The sequence below is a fragment of the Rousettus aegyptiacus genome, unplaced genomic scaffold, assembly GCF_014176215.1.
Source record: "Rousettus aegyptiacus isolate mRouAeg1 unplaced genomic scaffold, mRouAeg1.p scaffold_m13_p_1, whole genome shotgun sequence".
In the NCBI taxonomy this organism is placed as follows: Eukaryota; Metazoa; Chordata; class Mammalia; order Chiroptera; family Pteropodidae; genus Rousettus; species Rousettus aegyptiacus.
The window spans coordinates 77969919-77989707 of NW_023416284.1; the positions used below are offsets into that span (position 1 = coordinate 77969919).

A 19789-nucleotide genomic window follows, 5' to 3' on the forward strand; every position below is an offset into this window, starting at 1 on the left:
CTCTGATGTATCGCTTCTCTTTTTATGGAAGACATTCCTAGATATAGGGACAGGGCATTGTGAGTGACTATCGGGATAACAATGAGATAGGTTGCTGATGTATTCAGAAGAGAAACTCTAGAGCTGGTCAGATATTCAAGATCGGCAACCTCCAATCTGGCAAAGAAAATGCTGGCAAAGATGATGAATGCTCAGGAACATGAAGAGAGACTTAGGGCCCTGTGGCATTCATCTGGCTTCTTGTTCAAATCTAGATTCTGCAGATAAAAGTCTGGTATCATAGACCCAAGAGCATTTTTAGGTCTTTGATTCCCTTGGGGAAAATAAGTCTTTCTCATTAAGCTAAGGATTTCAGTATTAGATCCCGAGGAAAAAAAATGTATCCTTTAGCTCAAATGAAGGATGGAGCAATCCTTTACAAATATATATTTGACAGAGGTGTTCAGATTTCTTTAACAGGAATTCTTATTCTCTGTGGGCACAAAAGACTAGGAAGCCTTGTGAGAATCTCGAATGTTAAGTTTTTAAAAAAATATTCATGGGTGGAATACCGCTTGATGACTTATTGAGTTAGGAACTCAATAAAGTGAGTGATAGAGTATAATTACACTTATGGTAGATTAGGTGTTGGTGACAGAAGGTAAGATGAGGTTTATGAAAAGATAACATCTGTAATAAATGTTAGGGTAGTTTGTAAAAATCATAAGCAAGTGCTATCCAACACAAATATAATATGAAGTGCATGTAACTTTAATTTTTCAGCTAGTTCACATTAATAAAATTAAAAAGAAACAAGTGAAATTAATTTTAATAATACATTTTATTTAAACCAATATCTACAAACATTTTTATTTCAATTTATAATCAACGTAAAACTTTAGAGATATTTTCCTTCCTCTTTTTCTTAAGAAGTCTTAGAAATTTTTTCGTATTTTACCCTGGCAGCAAATTTTAAAGTGAGCTAGCTTCGTTTCAGGTGCTCCACAGTCATATGTGGCTGGTGGCTATGGTATTGAGCAATGTAGCTATAGCTAATTATACTTGGACATCTAGCCATTCAAGTCCACACTGTAGAACTTGAAGAACTCTTAGAGAACTATAACTTCCCAGGCCACAAAACACTGCTAACATGATATTGACACACAACATAATACTTCCAACACAGTTTAATTATATTCGTCATTCGTAACATAATTTTTCTGATATAAAAAAGTCTGGGTACAAAAGATATTACTGGAGATAGGTTGAGTGAGTTCTCTTGTGTACCAGGAATTAGTAACTTAATGAATTTAAAGGAGGCCTATGCCAAATGCCAACTTCTTTGATGCTGGTTTGCACATGAGTCTTTATAAGGAGATCATAATTGCTTATGTAAATATATACTTATTTTTCATTCTTATATACCCCTAAAATTAGAATTTGTGTTCCCGTGTTACTATTTCTCAACCTTGGTTGTGTATCAGAATCATTTGTGGAACCAGGGATTCTTTGGGAATCAGAACCCTCAGGGGTGACTCTTTGGCAGGAAGGTATTCTAGATTTCTGACAAGGCATACTGATGGACAGCTAGAGCTGAGAACTACTACAATGGACTTAGTTCTCATGTCTGGAAGATAAGAATGGACACAAAAGATATTAACTGTGACAAATGATAGTTGGCCCAGTTCTGGAAAATGGAGGAAGAGCAAATTTTATAATTTAAAGTAGAGCAGAGTGGAAGGAACAACAAAAGAGCAGTTTTAGATAAAAAAAGCCAAGGATGATTTGTCGTCCTGAAAAAAGCAGCTGGATATTGACACGGGTGGGGTTTACACCATGTCTGTTTTGGCACATAGTTAACATGAAAAAGTATACATGCATATTTGATGTATAGCTATTTAAATTATGAGAAAATACCTGAGAGAGATTTTCTAAAAATAAACGTTGGATAAAAAGATTTCAAAATTATGATGCATTGAGTTCCTTAGTAGAGGAGAAAATAATTAATTTAAGTATACACCAATCTTTAGGAATAGGCAAAATAACTACGGAGTGGAATGATTTAAGATTGTTTGGAGGGCACCCCCAAATCTTACCCGAACATTCCAATATTAAAGCCTTTTTAGAAGCTTATTTGTCTAAAGTTGCTCCAGGGAAAATGACAGTGTGCTGTAGAGCTGACATTACAAGTTTCTATCAGTTATTTTTACAAGGTGCGAATGGAAAAAAGAATACAACAAAGCTCTCTGTTTTCCTCCTGTTGCCATGTCTCCTCCCAGCATGCTCTGCCTCTGTCCCCTCACTTCTAATGAAAATCTTCTGGGCTCTGCTCATTCTTCTTTCCATTACTATTGGCCTATAATTTGTAAGCAGACAATTAGCAAAAGCATCCAACTCCCTATTTTTTATATCTCCAGAGGAACTTAAATGTATGTGATATTTTTTTGGCCACATGTACCCTGCTCTATCTTGCCCAGAACTTGTGCTTCATGGCTTCATGTATGTAGACTGTTTTTTGATACCAGCTCATCTTCTTTGTTCACTGCGAACCATTTCCTGGCTTGATGATGATTAGCTTTATTAGAAGAGGAAATTCAGAATGATAGAACTTGAAAAGGAGAGCAGCAGAGAACCTGAAGTGCTTAGAATTTCAAAAGAGAGAGGAGTTGATTTAGTTCTGAACCTAACAAGAGCTTGAAGGCTGGCTTGGTGGGAAGGGTATATTTAATAATCCGAACATATAACATGGTGGCACTAAGAGGGTGGTGAATGCTTGAATTCTAAATGACAGTAAAATAAAATGAGGGACAAAAGTGAGAAGGAGCCATGGAAAGGGTGTGGATAAGAAGAAATGAAAAATAATTATAGAAGCAGCTAGTAGAACAGTTAGCTAATGGTGAGTGATTTAATTTCATAAAACACAAAGCTTTTTGGTGAAAAAACAGAGATTAAAAAAATTCTATTTTTTTAATCTCCAACTTTCACTGAAATTATTTTAAGTGTTCTTTCCATCTTTGCTTCACTTACCCAAAGTCCTAAAGGGAAGAATTTGATTAGCCTGCTTTGTAGCTTATCACAGGTAGGAGAAACAGGTTCTGTCAACCCTTCCTGGATTCTATAGTTGGAGACAGGAATCTGGAGTTGCTGGACCAACAAGACAATACACATCGGGGACTAGGAAATTGTGATGTTATTAAGGAAGAAAAATAAATGAAAGACAGCAAAATTAATCAATCAAACAACAATCTAGTAAATGTCTCTTATTTAGTGATCGTATTCTATTGTTTATAATATCAGTATAACTCAGAAATGGAAGTGATATATATGTGATTAGTTAGACACAAAATAATTTATACTACACACACACACACACACACACACATATATAAATTAAAATAACACCAAAATACTGTATTTCTCATTTCTTCCTCTTCATTTGCTTATTGATTGAAGATTTTCTATTTGTCGGGCACAATGCTAGATACGGGAGATACAAGAGTAGACATAGCAAAATGGATGCTCTCTATGTTCATGAAACATATTACATTAGCAAAGTCACATTTAGGGTAACGCTTGAGATTATAGTTGACTAGCCCATATTAATTTGGCACAATCAAAGAAGCAATATTTTCTCATAGAAGATTTTTACATCATTTCATATATAGTATTTCTTAAATTCAATAATTATTTGTAGAAGTTTGGGCAAAATAGGAAAAGTAAATGTGTGTGTTTTTGTGTTTGTACATGAGATACTAACTTAACTGGCATCCTAATACAGATGCTTAAGCTATGTTCAGACTAGGCTTGAGCATGTCTGAGGATCTGTGGTTTAAAGTGACCAAAAAAATTCATAAAGCTTTTTGGTGAAAAAATTGATATAGGAATTTAGCTTTTCTGATATGTCAATGGTATAGTCAGTGTTTTACCAGTTAGACAGGAATTAAAATTTTTTTTAACCTAGATTCTTTAAAATATTGAGTAAAATTTAAAAAAATACTTTTTGGCCATCAGAATAAGAAGTTACATTATCTCAGTGAAATTCCATATTAAATTCAAACTTCACTAAGCTCTCTATAGCTGACATTTGCTGGTTCATTTGTTGCATTTTCATTTAAGAAAGACAAAGATGACTTCTAGGAAAGGACTAATTCTAAGGAAAGAGACAGTCAGGCACATGAGATTGATCTCATGCAATATCTCAGGACCAGAGAGGAAATGTAGTTTTCCTTTTTTTTTATAGTACACTGTTTGCCAATCTTATTGCCTCATGATTTAACCTTCAGGCATTTATTCCTGGGTCTTAAGGAGAGGGACTTGGAATAAAAACTGAGATCTCTGTCCGCTGTTGGGGTTCTCAGCAACCTGTGTGATATGCGGAATACCATGAGAGAGAAAATGAGGTATACTGCTTCACTTTTCATTGCCAATAGAACATGAGATAGACAGAGGCATGAGTTCAAAGTCTGATGACTCCAGAGAAAATGATGGAGAAAACATCGCATAGCCCGTAAGGGGTACCAGCAGGAATCAGTATTGGAGGCAACAGCAGCGGTTTTAGAATTGACAGGAAGTGGTTTCCCTGTGGCTTTGTGGAGTGGAGGTGCTGCCACTGATTTCATGGTAGATATGAGGATGTTTGTGGTTTAAAGAGCACCTTTGTGAGCATAGAATCCTTGGCATCAGGCAGCAAAGCAGAAGGCTGAGCAGTTGAGAAAGAAAATGGCAGACATTACAAAGAGACTGAGAGGAATGGGTTTGAATGTATGTGATCTGAGGCTTTCTACCTTGTAAAAGAAATGAGGGGTAGTTCAAATTAAGGGTAGGAGATCTGTAATAGCTGTTTCTGAACTAGAGAAATCCTGGATTGGGGTACAGTTGGGTCCATAATGTTACCTTCAGATTGGTATGACCATTAGAAAAACACATGTACAAAAAATAGTAATAAAGGTAACATATAAGTATGCATGTTAAGTGCATAATTCAAATTGTTTGAGCAAGTACATGATGGAGATTGTTTTTTTCCATAGTGCACATAGCCTAAATTATTTTAGAGGTGATATCATATATAAAATTATTTACATTGTTCTCATTAATATGTTTTTCCCTTAAGATGGAAAACAGGTATTATATAAAATTTATAGAACACTTAAAATATTTTTTGCTCCGGGACATTTCAATTATTATTAAGAAGAAGAAATATATAGGAAAATTAATTATGTTTAGTTTATTGAACTGACCTAGATTTGTATCTTTAGATACCATTTGGCTCCTAAGTGATTTGAATTTTTTCATTGAAAAACTAAAAATAAACACTCAGGAAAGCATCCTTCCTACTGAAATAAACAAATATTTTATGTAGATATCAGATTAAAAAACATTGGTCAGTTTAAACTAATCAATTTAAACTTACTTTCCTGTCCTTTTTTTTTTTTTTTTTTTTTTTTAATGTAGCAGCAGAATTCTAGAACAATGTTTGTCCAGTTGGGAAAAGAGCATTTTAATCAAACATTTGAGTTTTGAGAATTTTAACAGAGTAAAGGAGTTTAATATATTTTCTCCTCAGGAGAAACTACCTACCTCCAGATAATCAGACAAATTTGCCCAGCATATCAGCAGTATGTCTATTTGTATTGTCTTTTTATAGTTTTGTTAGTGCTAAAATTGAAACTGTTGGTAACATTTCATCAACTGTTAATTATAGTTATTTTTCTGTCTTCTCTTCCAATTGATGTTAGTGAAGCCCCTAATGTATGACTTTGTTTGTAAGATGATACTTTATAAAATCTTTCATATGTAGTTGGTTGAAAAAAGAAGAATCATTTAGCATTCACAGATATTATCTTGTTACTCCAGTTCATTGATTATAGATGAATTTGTACATTTAAACCACTGGATTTATTTAAGCTAGTAAAATTTATATATCTTTAAATTAAAATGTATATACAGGAACTTAAATGATGGTAAAAAAAAAGTATGGTTAAGAATTTTAGAATCATAGAAATGCTAGAACTAGAGATTATATAGTTGATATTACAGAACAGTGACTTTTCTATATAAATAACTCCAGAGCAAAAAAACTGAAAAAAACAAAAAACTCATTTTCTGATTTTCAGTGATGCAGCCAACATTTTAGAGTTGGATAGATTACTTAATTTTTACATACATTGAATATTTGGAGAAATTTTTAAAAATAATTTTTTGTTATCAGAGTAAGAAGTTGCACTATATCAATGAAATTCTACATAAATATCAGATTCCATGAGAACACCATGTTGACTGGAGTTCAATAGTTTCATTTCAATTTTAAGAACAATTTTACTAGAAAAGTTTTTATATGACCTTTGTATTTTATATTATTAACAAAAATTAGTCCTTAATCCTCAAATAATCCCATTTGGAATTTTTTGGATACTTTCTGTTTTTAATTAAAGAGAGTTCAGTAGAAAATAAGATTTTCTTTATACTTTATTAGATTAATTGACAAAAAACTTATTAAAAAAATCTGTGGGAAGTCCTGAACCTTTTGCTTTGCAAGATACAGAGTTTAGTTTCTATAAAGAAAGGATTATTAATTAAGATTATTTAAATTAAATCTAATAATCCATTGTATTGATTGGTTTTATATTCAAGTGGGCTACAGTGTTATGAAAACATTGCTACTTGAATGATCTTTAAATATAATAGATAAATATAAGTGGTCTTCGATCCATGAGAAAGACATATTTTTAAATAAATGAAAGCACAATTGGACAGATTAGAGGGCTGATTGATGTCTAATATCAGGTACTTCCTAATCTGAAAGGCAATATTTCAAGTTGAATATATAAATTAATTCATATGCAGGATAATGTTTCCAGGCTTCAAAATAGAAAGAAAGAAAACCTACTTTGATATTACTTTTAGAGGACTTTTAATATGTGTAAAAAAACATATTTACACTTAACCTTTGAATTACCACCATTACTTAATGGGAATATCTTCCTGTTTAGAAGTTAGGTACTTAGGGACATGCTTTAGCTGTGAAGGTTCAGGTCCAGAGGAACACATGATGCATTAATGCCTTGGGGTATACTGCAGAATAAAGCCCTGCGGCAATTATGCATTCGACAACACTCCAGAGGTTTGAAAGTTAAAATGCCTCCTAATTCACCATGAGGGAGGGCCTTAGGGTAAGAAAGAATATGGCTCAATTAATTAGTACTTGTTAGCAAACTTCAACTGTTACCCTATTTAGATTTTCAAATCACTGATATCTCAAATACCCAGAAGATTTAAAAAGAAAGTAAGAATAAGCAGTTGAGAAAGCTAATTTGTCCAACATGGCACCAGCTCTTGAATATAGTGTTAGCAACAGGCCAATTTTCACGGGTTAGCCTTTCTACAAAGAAGAAAAGGGAAATGGTATCAATTTGCTATTTTTAACCCTGTCTTTGCTTATGCCTTTAAATTTCAGTTTCTAGGTAAGATTAGTACTATTAATGACCACTTATAGATTCTTATGAAGGCCTAATATAAATTAATTTTTGAGAGGTATCTGGAGTTTTATTGTGGATGTTGGTTTTCTATTTACTCATTGCCTCTCCTAACTGGTTATTGCTGGTATTTAGAAAAATTAATGATTCTTAGTGATTACCTGGTTATTTTTCAAGCTATTATTCTAAAAGTTTTCCAGTCAAATCTCTTATATTTTCATGGCATGAAGTCATATTGTTATGAGCTAATAATTATACAAAATGTAATTATTTTTAATAATTTTAGCCTATGTTTCCTCTTATTTTTGTCCTAACTACTTTGGCCAAAATTTTTACAGGAATGTTGAGTAATAATACTAATAGTGGACATCCGAGTCATAGTTTGAGTTTTTGTCATTAGATTTTTGTTTGTTTGTTTAGAGTTTGTTGTTTTCTTTTGATATTTAGTATAACGAAGACTTTTGTTTAAGATGACTATTTTCTTATCATATTCAGAAACATTCTTGTATCTTTAGATGTCTTTATTTTTTAAAAAATGTTTATAAATTAACCTTGTAAAAATAGTGTTTTAATGGATTTAGTACAGTAGAGCATACTTGAGTTTGACATAGTTTCCACTAACCTATATTCTATTTCAGCCCCCTGATTCCCATATTTATGTTTCATACATATACATAAACTGTCTTTCCCTGTGGACATTGAAACTTGAGATCTTTGTATTGGATTTTCAAAGTGGGAAAATATGAAGGTTTCTCAAATTTATTTATAAAGTTCATAAGAATCAAATCTAATTATGGTTACTAGGCTTCGTGCTTTTAAAAGGAATAATGTTCAGCAGAATATCCTAGTTTGTAAATTTTTGGTATATGACTGTAATCATAGAATATAAATTGTTTAGTCAGTTATTTAGTTTACATGCAGGCCTTGTGTTTGTTTAACTTATAGTATATTTTAGAAAACATGATGATTGGTGATAAAAAGTTGAGCTGAAGCAGATGGATTCACAGGAAAAGGACAAAAAAGGAGTCAATAAAAACCTTCCGACTAACAGATGCGTTCAGATTTTCTTCCTCTAGAGCTAATGTAGCTGATTTGAGAGGAAGTGATTGCCTCGTTGAGTCAAGACACTTCTATGATTCACACTAACCTTTCTCTGGTGGGCAATTTCATTCTCACTCTTATAGCCCCCAAGGAACTGCATGGGTGCACGCTAGAGGATTTCCTGACCAAAGTTCATGTACAGTGTAATTTAAGTAAAAGCCCTGATTACGTTCTGTGCTGCTCCGAGTTAAATGATAGGAAAACCTGATATGTGTGGAAGTGAAGAGGCAAGTGCATGTATTTTCCTCCCATGATTTAGTAAAAAATAGCACAAGAAATGCATTAACTTGTGATGATTCTAAGCATTAAACAACAAATACTAGGATGTCGGAAGTAGAAATCGATTATTGAGAGTATCAAGAAGACTAATTTACTGATTTATTAGCTTGTGGCTTATTATCAACTGATTTATTAGCACATCTAATTGCTTCAATGTAGAACCACACACACACACACACACACACACACATGTCAGATTATTCACCTGACTATAACAAATGGTAAAATATCAGCTATATTAAAACCTGTATGAATATTGCTAAATGCCCTACTTTGAATTTCCCAGTAGATCTGTTAATTTTCTTATGAGATGATTTTAGACATATCCAAAAGCATATTCTGAATGACTAAAGCATTTTTAGGAATTTATCCTATTAGCAACGAGCCTTCTGGTAATATCCACACTATCCTAAAACCATCTCATTTTATTAAATCTTGACACTATCCAATGAAACATGAGCAGAGGGGCAAGTGTTAAAATGGAGTCTGAGGTTTCCAAATTTGTGATAGGTTTCCTGTGTTTAACTGTCTTAAACTCTGCCTACTGTGTCTAGGATATTGGCTTCTCAGGCCAAAACATACCAAAAGAAAGGAGAATCATTTTAATATTTAATAGTAAGTTCATATTCGATTCATAGGCTGATTTATGTTATAGCAAGCAATTGGCAAAGTAGTAATGTTATAAATAATAATTTACTTATTATAATTTATTTTATATTATGTATTTATAATAATTATACATTATTATTTCACTATCTAAATAGTCTTGAGAGCATAATAATTTAATCTTGAGTGTCAGTGTTAGTTTGAAATAAAAGTATACACAGAAATGCACTCCCGCCTCTCCCTGGGGCACCTAATCACCTCGTCAGGCTCTGTCTTTTCTTCATATCACTTATCACCATCTAATAAGCTATAAATTATTTATATGTGTTGCTTTTATTTTCCCACTCAAGAATGTAAGCTCTGTGAGGGAAAGGATTTTTCAGCGTTTTATTTTACTGATATAGTCACATAATAAGCACTCAATAAATATTGGTTGAATGAATGAATGGATGTGAAATATATTATCATAAAGTGACAGTGTACAACTTAAAAATAATTTGAGCAAAAACATTAGTTAAAATAGATTCTGGGGCTAGTAAAGAAGTTGGAATTTTAATTCTTACTTTACTATTTTTGTGACTTTAGGAGGCTGAGGAAAATTGAGGAATATCCACTAAGAAAACATGCTTCTCTTGTCTTTATACTTTTTTCTCTTTTGCCCATGCTTCTTTGGTTAAAAATTCCTTCTGGCAGTACTTTTGATTTCTCTAATTCCTAATAATGTTTTCAAACTTATTTCAGGTAGCAATTTCTCCAGGAAGTCTTATTTGAAGTCTTCAGTATGGGTTAGATGTTCCTGCTATATGCTCAAACAGAACTTTATCCTTTACCATAATGTTAAATCTTATCAGGCTGTACATGTTTAACTTTATTGTTCTCTCAGTAGGTTATGCTCTAAAAGCAGGGGCCATGGTTTCTTGTTTGATTTTTAAATCCATACATTTTATTTGTTTCCTAGAAGTCACTAAATAAAAAGAAAAGGGAAAGAAGTCTTCATGGGAAAGAGAGAGGGAAGGAAAAATAGAGAGAAATAAAGGGTGATAACTAGTTGCTCATTTTTATAAAGAAAAACCATCTAGATAATGAAAGGATTTGGATATTACAATAGGTTTCCAAGAAAGGTTTAATTAACAAATGAATGAATTCAGATGATATTATGAGTACCTCTGTGTTCCAGGCATAATTCTCGTCAGTGAGCGGGATACAGTAAACAAAGAGATAATGTTATTGCCTTCATTTTAGTGGGAGAGACAGACAATATACAAGTATAACATTATCTATGTAAAACCATACACAACGTAATATAATATATAAATTGTAAAAATATATGAATTATATAAATATGCAATAAGATTTTGAATTTGAGGATGTTTAAAGAAAATCTGCATGTCAAGGATTGCCTCTTTGCTCAAGAGCTCTCATAATTCTTTACTTGTAAAGTGTTATTTTCCCTATTTCAGAATATGAAGTATAAAATAAATCACTCTGGGAGTGGCATTTATAACTTATATGTGCATATCAACCCATACTGAATGTGGAAGGAACGATTTGTATAGATTTTGAAACCATGAGTAGGCCTTTGAGGGGCCCATCTCCAACTTGGGTGCAGAAGCATCTAGCCGTAAGGGGAGACTTAACGCTCTAGAAGGCTCCCAGTGTGCAGGTTTCCTTCTTGCATAGCTGGTTAACACCCAAATTTCTCAGCTAACAACAAAGATGAAAATGGTTTGAGAACCTACAAACAAAATAAACTTCTCAAGACTTTTGGCGAAAAATGACTTGACTTTGTTTCACTCTCCAAGGTCTTGATTAACTTGGTTTTATTTACTAATAAGTCATTTTAGTAGACAAAGAATTTGAGTTTCGTATTGGATTGGAGAGTTTCCAGGGTATGGGTACCAAGAGTTGACTGATGTTGCTGTGGCAATACTATAAGGAATACACTACCATTTTTGTTTTAATGTAGGTTAATTTTTTTCCAGCATATGGAAGGCTATACTTAAAGTATCACAGTGCTCTGTGGTAGAGGAGGGAAAAAAATACCAATTACAGTGAATGAGGTAGAATGGCTGTGTTATTGCAGTACATAAGACTTTGATTACATACTGCCAAGATTCATACCAGTCCAGTAGCTGTTGACAGATAAAGTAACAAAAATGACACTCATTTATTTTTTCTTTATTGAGAACTCAAGAAAAAGCAGATTTCAGTTCTTGTCCTTACTACATTGGTAGAACAGAGACTGACAGCAAAAATGTGTTGGTCCAGAAATATAAATTAAACTGAAGTTCATATCAAAAGTCCATTTAGTCTTGGAGAAGGAGCCACTGTTTGGATTATTTTTGATTCTAAAATAAATATACTATGGAGTGTCACAGTATAACTGGTATATATTAACCATTTTCTGTAAGCAATATTTTCAAAATTATTGTTTCCAGTCTACATTGCTTTCTTACTTTTGTAATGTTTGAGGCTACCTGAATTGTCATGAGAATAGGTTACATTTCACTAAATGCAAATTACTAGTAACAGACACATATACATGTCAGTCTGCAGGAAGCATAAAACTAGATTTGGAAAATTGATAACAGACCTTTTTCTCTATTACAAAGATTGTATTGGATGCTACAGTTTGGTTATTGAGATAAGGACAAAAGCAAGTGGGAAATGTAAAGCCAGAATTTTTGGTTTGTATTGTTGAGATCATTGATGTATATTGAATGAAATTCAGGCTAAATCATTTTTAACTTTCCTTCATGTTACTTAAGTTGACATAACAAAAAGACTAGTAATCAGGCCTCTTTCACTTTCCTCCCTTCCTTCTTCCTATCCTCCTCAAATCCCCCCTCTGTTTCTCCCTTTCACTCTTTTGCTCTTCTTTTCTCTTTCTCTTTTTCTTTCTTTTTTATTCAACTATCATCATGGAGGTTTTGCTACAGTTTCTCATAATTAAGCTACTATTACTTTTACTACAAAATTCTGGAAACAAAAACATGATATACTTAGTGAATGATATATATATCAGTGAGTAAATAGAGTCATCAGTGAACTCTAAACATAATTATACTCCAACAATGTCCATTTCTTGAGCATATTTTAAAAATAATTTTGCTTAAATTTTTTTATTATTCTTTTAAAGTTTACATTTGATAATTTTCTCATTAATTTTTTAGTAGTAGAAAGATAGCATGAACTTGTTTCTTGAATTACCTTTTCTGACCTTCATCAAGATGATAATTACGAAAAAGGGAGGCCTGGAAATCTTGTAAAAAAATTAAGCTTATAAAGTAGCTAAAATGGCCCTTCTGTACTGGTGTCGATTTCAAAATTAACATTTTGGTTCATGTGCTTCTAATAATCACTGACCCTTACTTCATGTACTTTCCACAGGAAATGAATACAGCAGAAATTACTTTGACCCACTGATGGATGAGGAAATAAACCCAAGGCAGTGTGGGATGGAGGTCAGCAGAGAGGGTGAGCTAGAATTAAGTATGTAATTTTTGTGTCAGAATATTCTTTTCCATTCATGAAAATGAGGTGACAAAGATCACACATGCAGTTCCATTTAGATTTTGCAGCTTACAATTTAAATGGTAAATTTTAACCATTAACAACATGATGGGAAGCGAAGGTAATTTTTGATCAAGGACGGCAAACTGGTCAGATAAAAGAAACAGGAATTTGCTTTTATTTGATATTGTCATGAGCGGTTTGGTGCCATTAGAAGGCCTATGTTATGCATATGAAGAGCATCATCACTTTGCAAATGCCATCTCTGTTTTTTGAGTTGATATAAGCATTCTTCAATAAAATTCATCTAGCATATGGATTTCCTGACATAGTGAATCCCCTTCATCAAAGGCATGGACCCACCACCTAAGTTTCGAACCACAAAGGTACAACACTATGATTTCCTTTTCTATAATCTTGAGTCTACCTGTGGTTATAAAATAATAACTCAATATTGCTTCTTATGGGCATACCACTATGCATATTTAATAGTTTACCAAGCCCTCTAGAGTTTACGAAGTTCATTGATGAGATAATAATATAGTAACAGATGTTACTTAGAGTCATTTGCAATCCAGAAGATCATATTTCACCATTGGGCACCAGCCATTGAATCTGTACTTTTTAATAAAAACTAGGTTAACTCAAATAAAAGGGCTCAAGCACAGGACAAAGATTATTTTAAAAGGTTGTTTTCAATAAATTAAACCTATTTTCAAATGATGCAGAATCCACAGATATTATCAAAACATGTAAGTGCAAGATAAGGCAAGGACTTACTCTCAGGACCAGGTTTTGCCAGTAGCTCAAAATAAAGGTGAATTAGAAACTGGAAAATCTCAATTTTTTATTTGCCCAAAACACACTCTAAGAATGAGAGAGAATACCAATGAATTCTAGAAAGGAGTATCGATTTTATTACTAGTTGAAGTCTGTTATAATTTCTTAGAGATCACAAGATATAGTTTTATATGGTGGCATTTTTGTAATGAAAGGATTAAAATTGACAAGAATGTTGAATGAATGAAGAATGGCTCTAATTATAGACAGTTAAGTTTCGTAAAGCAAAATATTGTTGGTTACCCTCCCCTAGTCAGCCGCTATTGCTCAACTTCTGTAGTTAAGTGGAGGTCTCACATTTTAGATCACAATCCGGTTTGAAGTCTGCAATTAACGATGTCTTTTTCTTTTTTCTGGGTATCCAAGGCTGTGCAATTACCCCTTTAGGAGAGTATGAAGTGCTAATTAGCACAAGATATCCATCCATACCCTCTATGGCACAGGGTTGAGGACTATGCAGAGACATAACAGCAGTGCTGCTGGAATGAGCTCCAAGGAGGGCCTGCCTGAGCAAAGATGCAATGCACATTTTGTATGGCAGAATTTGAGGGACACCCCAAAGGTCTGCTGGCTCCAACTATCTTCACTTTTGTTCAGCTTTGTTCTCGTATTTATTTGTTTATAGCTTATTCTCTACTTATTCTCCACTAATAATAGAAATATAAAATGCATATGGCTAAAGAAAAGTTCAAATAAAGAAGAAAGGGGAATTTGAGAATCCATACAAAAACAGAAAACAATAGTATTACTGTAATTAAGCACTCACTCTTACTTTGAGCTTATCAGAAGTCAAGATATAAAGAGAAATAGCATAGGTTAGAAAATTTTCAATCTTTAATAGAATTTATGAGACTTATTCTCATAAAGCCTGTTAATTTACCTACAGTATAAATCACCCATATTCATCACTACTATTTTATTTTTTTACACTAAATCCTGGGAGGATAATATTATGTTAAGTTTTTATATATTGGTTCGTGGTAGATACCTTTTACTTATTATGAAATATAGATCTGAGTGCTGCTATGTAGTAAACATACAACATTTTAGTATTTTACAATTTTATATATGATTTGATAAAGGCAATGTTAGCTTGTGGATTAATCAATGTTCTCCAAAGGAAAAGAACCAATAGGATTTCTCTCTTTCTCTCTCTACATATTATATAATACCTATGTAGTGTGTGTGTGTGTGTGTGTGTGTGTGTGTGTGTGCGCGTGCGCGCGCGCGCGCATGTGTGCATACAGAGAGAGGGGGAGAAACATTTATTTTAAGGAATTAATTCATGTGATTGTGGGGGCTGGCAAGTCTATTTGAGGGCAGGTAGCAGGTGGGAGGTTCAGGTAAAAGTTAATGTGAAATTCAGGTAAGCATTGATCTTGTAGCCTTGAGACTGGATTCAGCAGGGTAGCGGACTGAAATGGAGGCATAATTTCTATGTTGCAATGTTGAGGAGAATCACTTTGGAAAACCTCAGTCTTTTCTCTTAAGGTCTTTAACTGATTGGATGAGGCCCACCCACATTATGGAGGGTTCTCTACTTTTCTCGACATCTACAGTCTACTGATTTCAATGTTAATCACATCTAAAAATTGCCTTCACAACAATATCTAGACTGATATTTGACCAAACAAGTGGTCAGCTCAGCCAACTGCACATAAAAAATTAACCATCGTAGGTTGCATTTAATAATAACTAATTAATTAATAATAGTACCTTATAGGGTGGTGAAGGCCTGTTGATTTGACCTACTAAATGTGTTCTCCAGATCATCAATTTTAACTCTGCTGCTTTGTCTCATCACCCAGCTTTTCTTCCTTTGGCATGTATCTAGTTATGAATTACATATTTGTTGAGAGACTTACTTTTTTAGTGGCTTTCTTTCCCATTTGACCTTAAATGTCTTTAGAATCTGGCATAGTATTTGGTTCATATATGGTGTCTAATACTTATTTGCTGACATGAAAAACACAAGATATATGAAATCTCATTGCTGGTTGCCTCTCAGCATCATCTCTGTTGCTCCTACTTGATCCCAAGTGAACATCATCACCTACCTGGAATTAATAAACTGCTTTAGTCCATATCCAGTCCTGCTCCCCTTTAAGCTGTTTTCCATGCAGCATCTTACCATTCCCTCTACTCAAGCCCTTTCATTGTCACTTATTGCTTTCAGGGTAAAGACCAATATACTGTTCTTCCTCATCTCTGGTCCTCTCCACTTGCTCAGCATGTTCTAGCCACGATGGATTTCTTTTTGTTCCTTATATGCATGGAGCTCCTTTTGGACAATGAACTCTCATAATAGTTGGGACAGCCTTCTTTCTCTCCTCATGTGGCCGATGCCCTATCTGCTTGAAGTTTGGCTTAAATGACAACTCTCAACTCCTGTGACTAGGTGATGTTTTCCTGTATACTTCCATTAAAAAACTCATGACAATGGTCAGCACATTACTTATTAGTGCAATTGTCTGTGAAATGTGTTTCTCCCCTATTGGACCATCTCCTGAAAACAAGAAGGGTAGAGATTTTGTTTACCTTGTTTGCTGATGAATTCTTAGAGCCTAGCACAGCTCTTGGTATAGAACAGGAGTTGACTTGAGAAATATTTGTTGAGTTAATATGTGAATGAGTAAGTGAGTTTAAAGTGCTAAACATAGTATCCAATACATGGCAAGTCTTCTGTAAACATTAGTTATTATTTACTGAGTGTCCAAGGGGTGTGTTGAGCTAGATACAGTAACTCTGACCAACCAACACAAAAGCCTTTAAAGTAGCCATCATTATTCTCATTTTGAAGATGTAGAAACAAACTTAGAAAGATTTAGTATTTTTTCTTAAATCAAAGAGACCCGAAAATCATGAATTGGAATTCAATCTGTTCTTTTTCCCCTTAGAATTTGTGTTAGTCCTATTGGCTTTCTCCACTCTTCCCTTTGGGGAAAACTTCTGAAGGGAAAAGGAAGCAGATTAATTCAAACTGTTGAATTTGAGCTTGAAGGAGACATTCTCTTGCCTTCTGTTTTTGTGCTATGTAAACTGCTCGACTCTCCAGGGTGTTTAAAGGGCACACTGAAGGGGGCTGCTCACCAGATACGCACACCTAAGAAACCAGAACCTCTACAGCAGTTGTCAGTTAGGTCTTGTTCAGGTTCCTCTCATACCCCCCCCCCCAAAAAAAAGCTATCTATAACTTATTGGTTTATAATAAAAACACAAATACTAGTTCAGGATGACAGAACCCAAAGCATTAAAAATTATGCACTTCATGCAATTACTAAGTAGTTAATAACAAACGAGCAGATGGGGGACTACCCTTTTCTGAGTGCCTACTACATTCTATCAGAGCAGTTGGCATAGAATAGGAGTCGAAGTGAGAAATATGAAGCTCAGTGTTTTATACATATTATTTTGTTAAGTCTCACAACCATCCCATTATGAGCGCAAAGAGGCTAAAGCTCAAGAGCTCTAGAAAGCTGCTCCAAGATTACAAAGCTAATAAGTGGAAGACCTGGGATTTTGAGTCAGGTTTCGCTGATACCAACACTATGCCATGCTGCCTGTCTTCCAAAAATGGTTTCTCTATACTAATGCCATTTACCCCTTGTCTGTCTGTTTTGACATCCAAAATGTATGTTCATTTATTTTTGGCTATGACCCTCATTGGTCCATCAAGATTATTAAGTCCTTATAGTGGAGCTTTTTTTTTTTTTTACATCTGCAGAGAATTTCCCATCTACGCATTTGCTATCGCTCAATGTTAACTTCCAAATAAGTTTCCTTTATGAGCCATTTATCAGCTTGATAAGTTTTGTAGCTGTTCTTATTAAGAGTTATATAGTTTTAGACAATGTTGGAATAAAATTTTACACTTCCCCAATGCACAATCTGCAAAATGCCTTCTGGGAATGACCTCGTTTCCTTTCCCCCCAAATTTAGGGTGCTAGAAAGTCTCTGTTGGCTCTCGAAAGGAAAAGAACACTTGTAGGTCAAATGATACTTGAAAAAGTCATCTACAGGATTCAGTGAGCAGAAGCTGCCAACTTTAAAGACCTTTTCATGTTATGTTTTCAAACATTCCATCTGGCTACAGCAGTCTAGGCTTTGCTCTTTCGCCATTCCAAGTCCATGGTATAAGCTACGTGGGATTGTTCAACACTGAAGTTCAAAAAAATCTCAGAAAAAGGGACCTAGAATTTTCAAAGGATCTTCTAGAACACTTGCTGAGTGAGTTTCAGTTGTGAGCAGTAAAATTAACTATTATCCTCAGAGTTGGCTCACCTGTGGAGTATGGGCATACATGTTATTGTTACATGTTAAGACCAGCACAGTAAAACTGCAACCACAGTTTAGTTACTTCACTTGCCTCCTATGGGAAGGGGGAACGCATTTGATGTATGGATGTGTATTCCAATTCTAAGGCAGCAGGGGTCATCCAACTTGGCATCATTTATGTTTGGTTGTAGAGGCAGGAGATCCACCTAGATGTCCCTTTAAATCCTCTTTCACATACCTGTTTTTATGATTATGTTATTTCTTTCTTATGAAATGATCTTGTTGCTTCAAATTCACAAAAGAACTAAGTAGCCCTTGCATTTTCTATTATATTGCGATAGCATATATAAAAGAATGTAAGACCACCTAAGTTCACTGTTTCTTACATATGTGTAGTTAAAAAATGACATGTAGAGAATAGTTAATGGAAAACATTCATTTTCATCAAAGGCTTATATACTCTATTGTATAATTTGACAAATCATAATGGCTTGTTCTGAAATGATTCTTGTGTAGTAGATGTCATAATCATTGAATATAAGATCCTTTTTATTGAAGAAGTATTTTATTATAAATACTCTGCAATACACATTTAAAAATGATTGTTGCAATTTTCATTGATTTACAAAAGTATTTTTTTCCAGAGCAAACCAGCATACTGAATAGAATTTGTGTCTATAACCTATAAAATACCTAAATAGTGATGATTAATAATATCACTTTATAATTACATTTGTGCAACTATAAACTGACAGATGAGAAAGTTATTATAATCTATGCTCTTTTAGCATCTCCACAAGTGGATAGGAGAATTCTCTATGATCGATTAATGAGGCTGTATGATGAGAGTGGACATGGAGAAGACCAAGGTAAGAGACCTATTACTTTCAATCTTTTATATTAACATTAATTATAAATTCACTGAGATGGTTTCTAGCAAATGCTTATCTGTATTTTTTTAAAAAATAACCATTTATTGATGACCTATCTGTATTTTTGGTGGTTGCAAATATTTATAGAGCTAAGGTTGGAGGAAAAGTAATTATGGCCCAATTTCCTATAATTGTGTAGAATTTATAACGCTAAATAGCAAAAACGATTTAACAGTCTCACTATTGCAGAATCCCACAATGGTATATGGCATATTTGGATTAACTAATGTGAGGTTGTGTGCCACATTTTTTAAAGAGCCTGTCTAAGCTTTTACTTCCTAATCTTTCTTTGTTATATTTGTCAAATGGACATATAATACCTATCACAATGGAATAGTTATGGGGAATAAATTATTATTACATGAGCAGACATGATAATCACATACAAAGAATAATGAGGATGATTGATGATGGTCATGAAAATATTAATACTAGCTAAATGTTTATTGAGTGCTTACAAAGTCCCTGGCACTATCCTAAGCGCTATTCTAAATAAGGTAAATATTAACTTATTTAATTATCATAACAACCCTAAAGTTTAGTTCCTATTTTTTTAAGTTCTGTTTATAGAATAACATTTCTTAAAAATTTTATTCCTGCCTTCCTTACCAGCACTCTTTATTTTTTGCTGTCAGTTCGTGTGGCCAGCATTTTATTTCTTTGTCTTTATAAACCAAGCAAACTCATTTTCAAGCCAAGCTTGATCCCTCATTTTGAGGAATCTTAATTCAAGTGATGTGTTAGGATTCTCCAGAGAAGCAGAATCCAATAGAACCAATGAAAAGAGAGAGA

General features: G+C 33.7%; 1 protein-coding gene across 1 annotated transcript in view; it reads left to right on the forward strand.

Annotated features, from left to right (window-relative positions):
- Nucleotides 1-19789, forward strand: part of OFCC1 (orofacial cleft 1 candidate 1) — a 274965-nt gene that overhangs the window by 10427 nt on the left and 244749 nt on the right. The window contains exons 5-6 of the mRNA XM_016138235.2: nt 12828-12914; nt 18854-18934. Of these exons, the coding sequence (XP_015993721.2) occupies nt 12828-12914; nt 18854-18934 (168 nt within the window). The remainder of the gene's footprint in view (nt 1-12827; nt 12915-18853; nt 18935-19789) is intronic.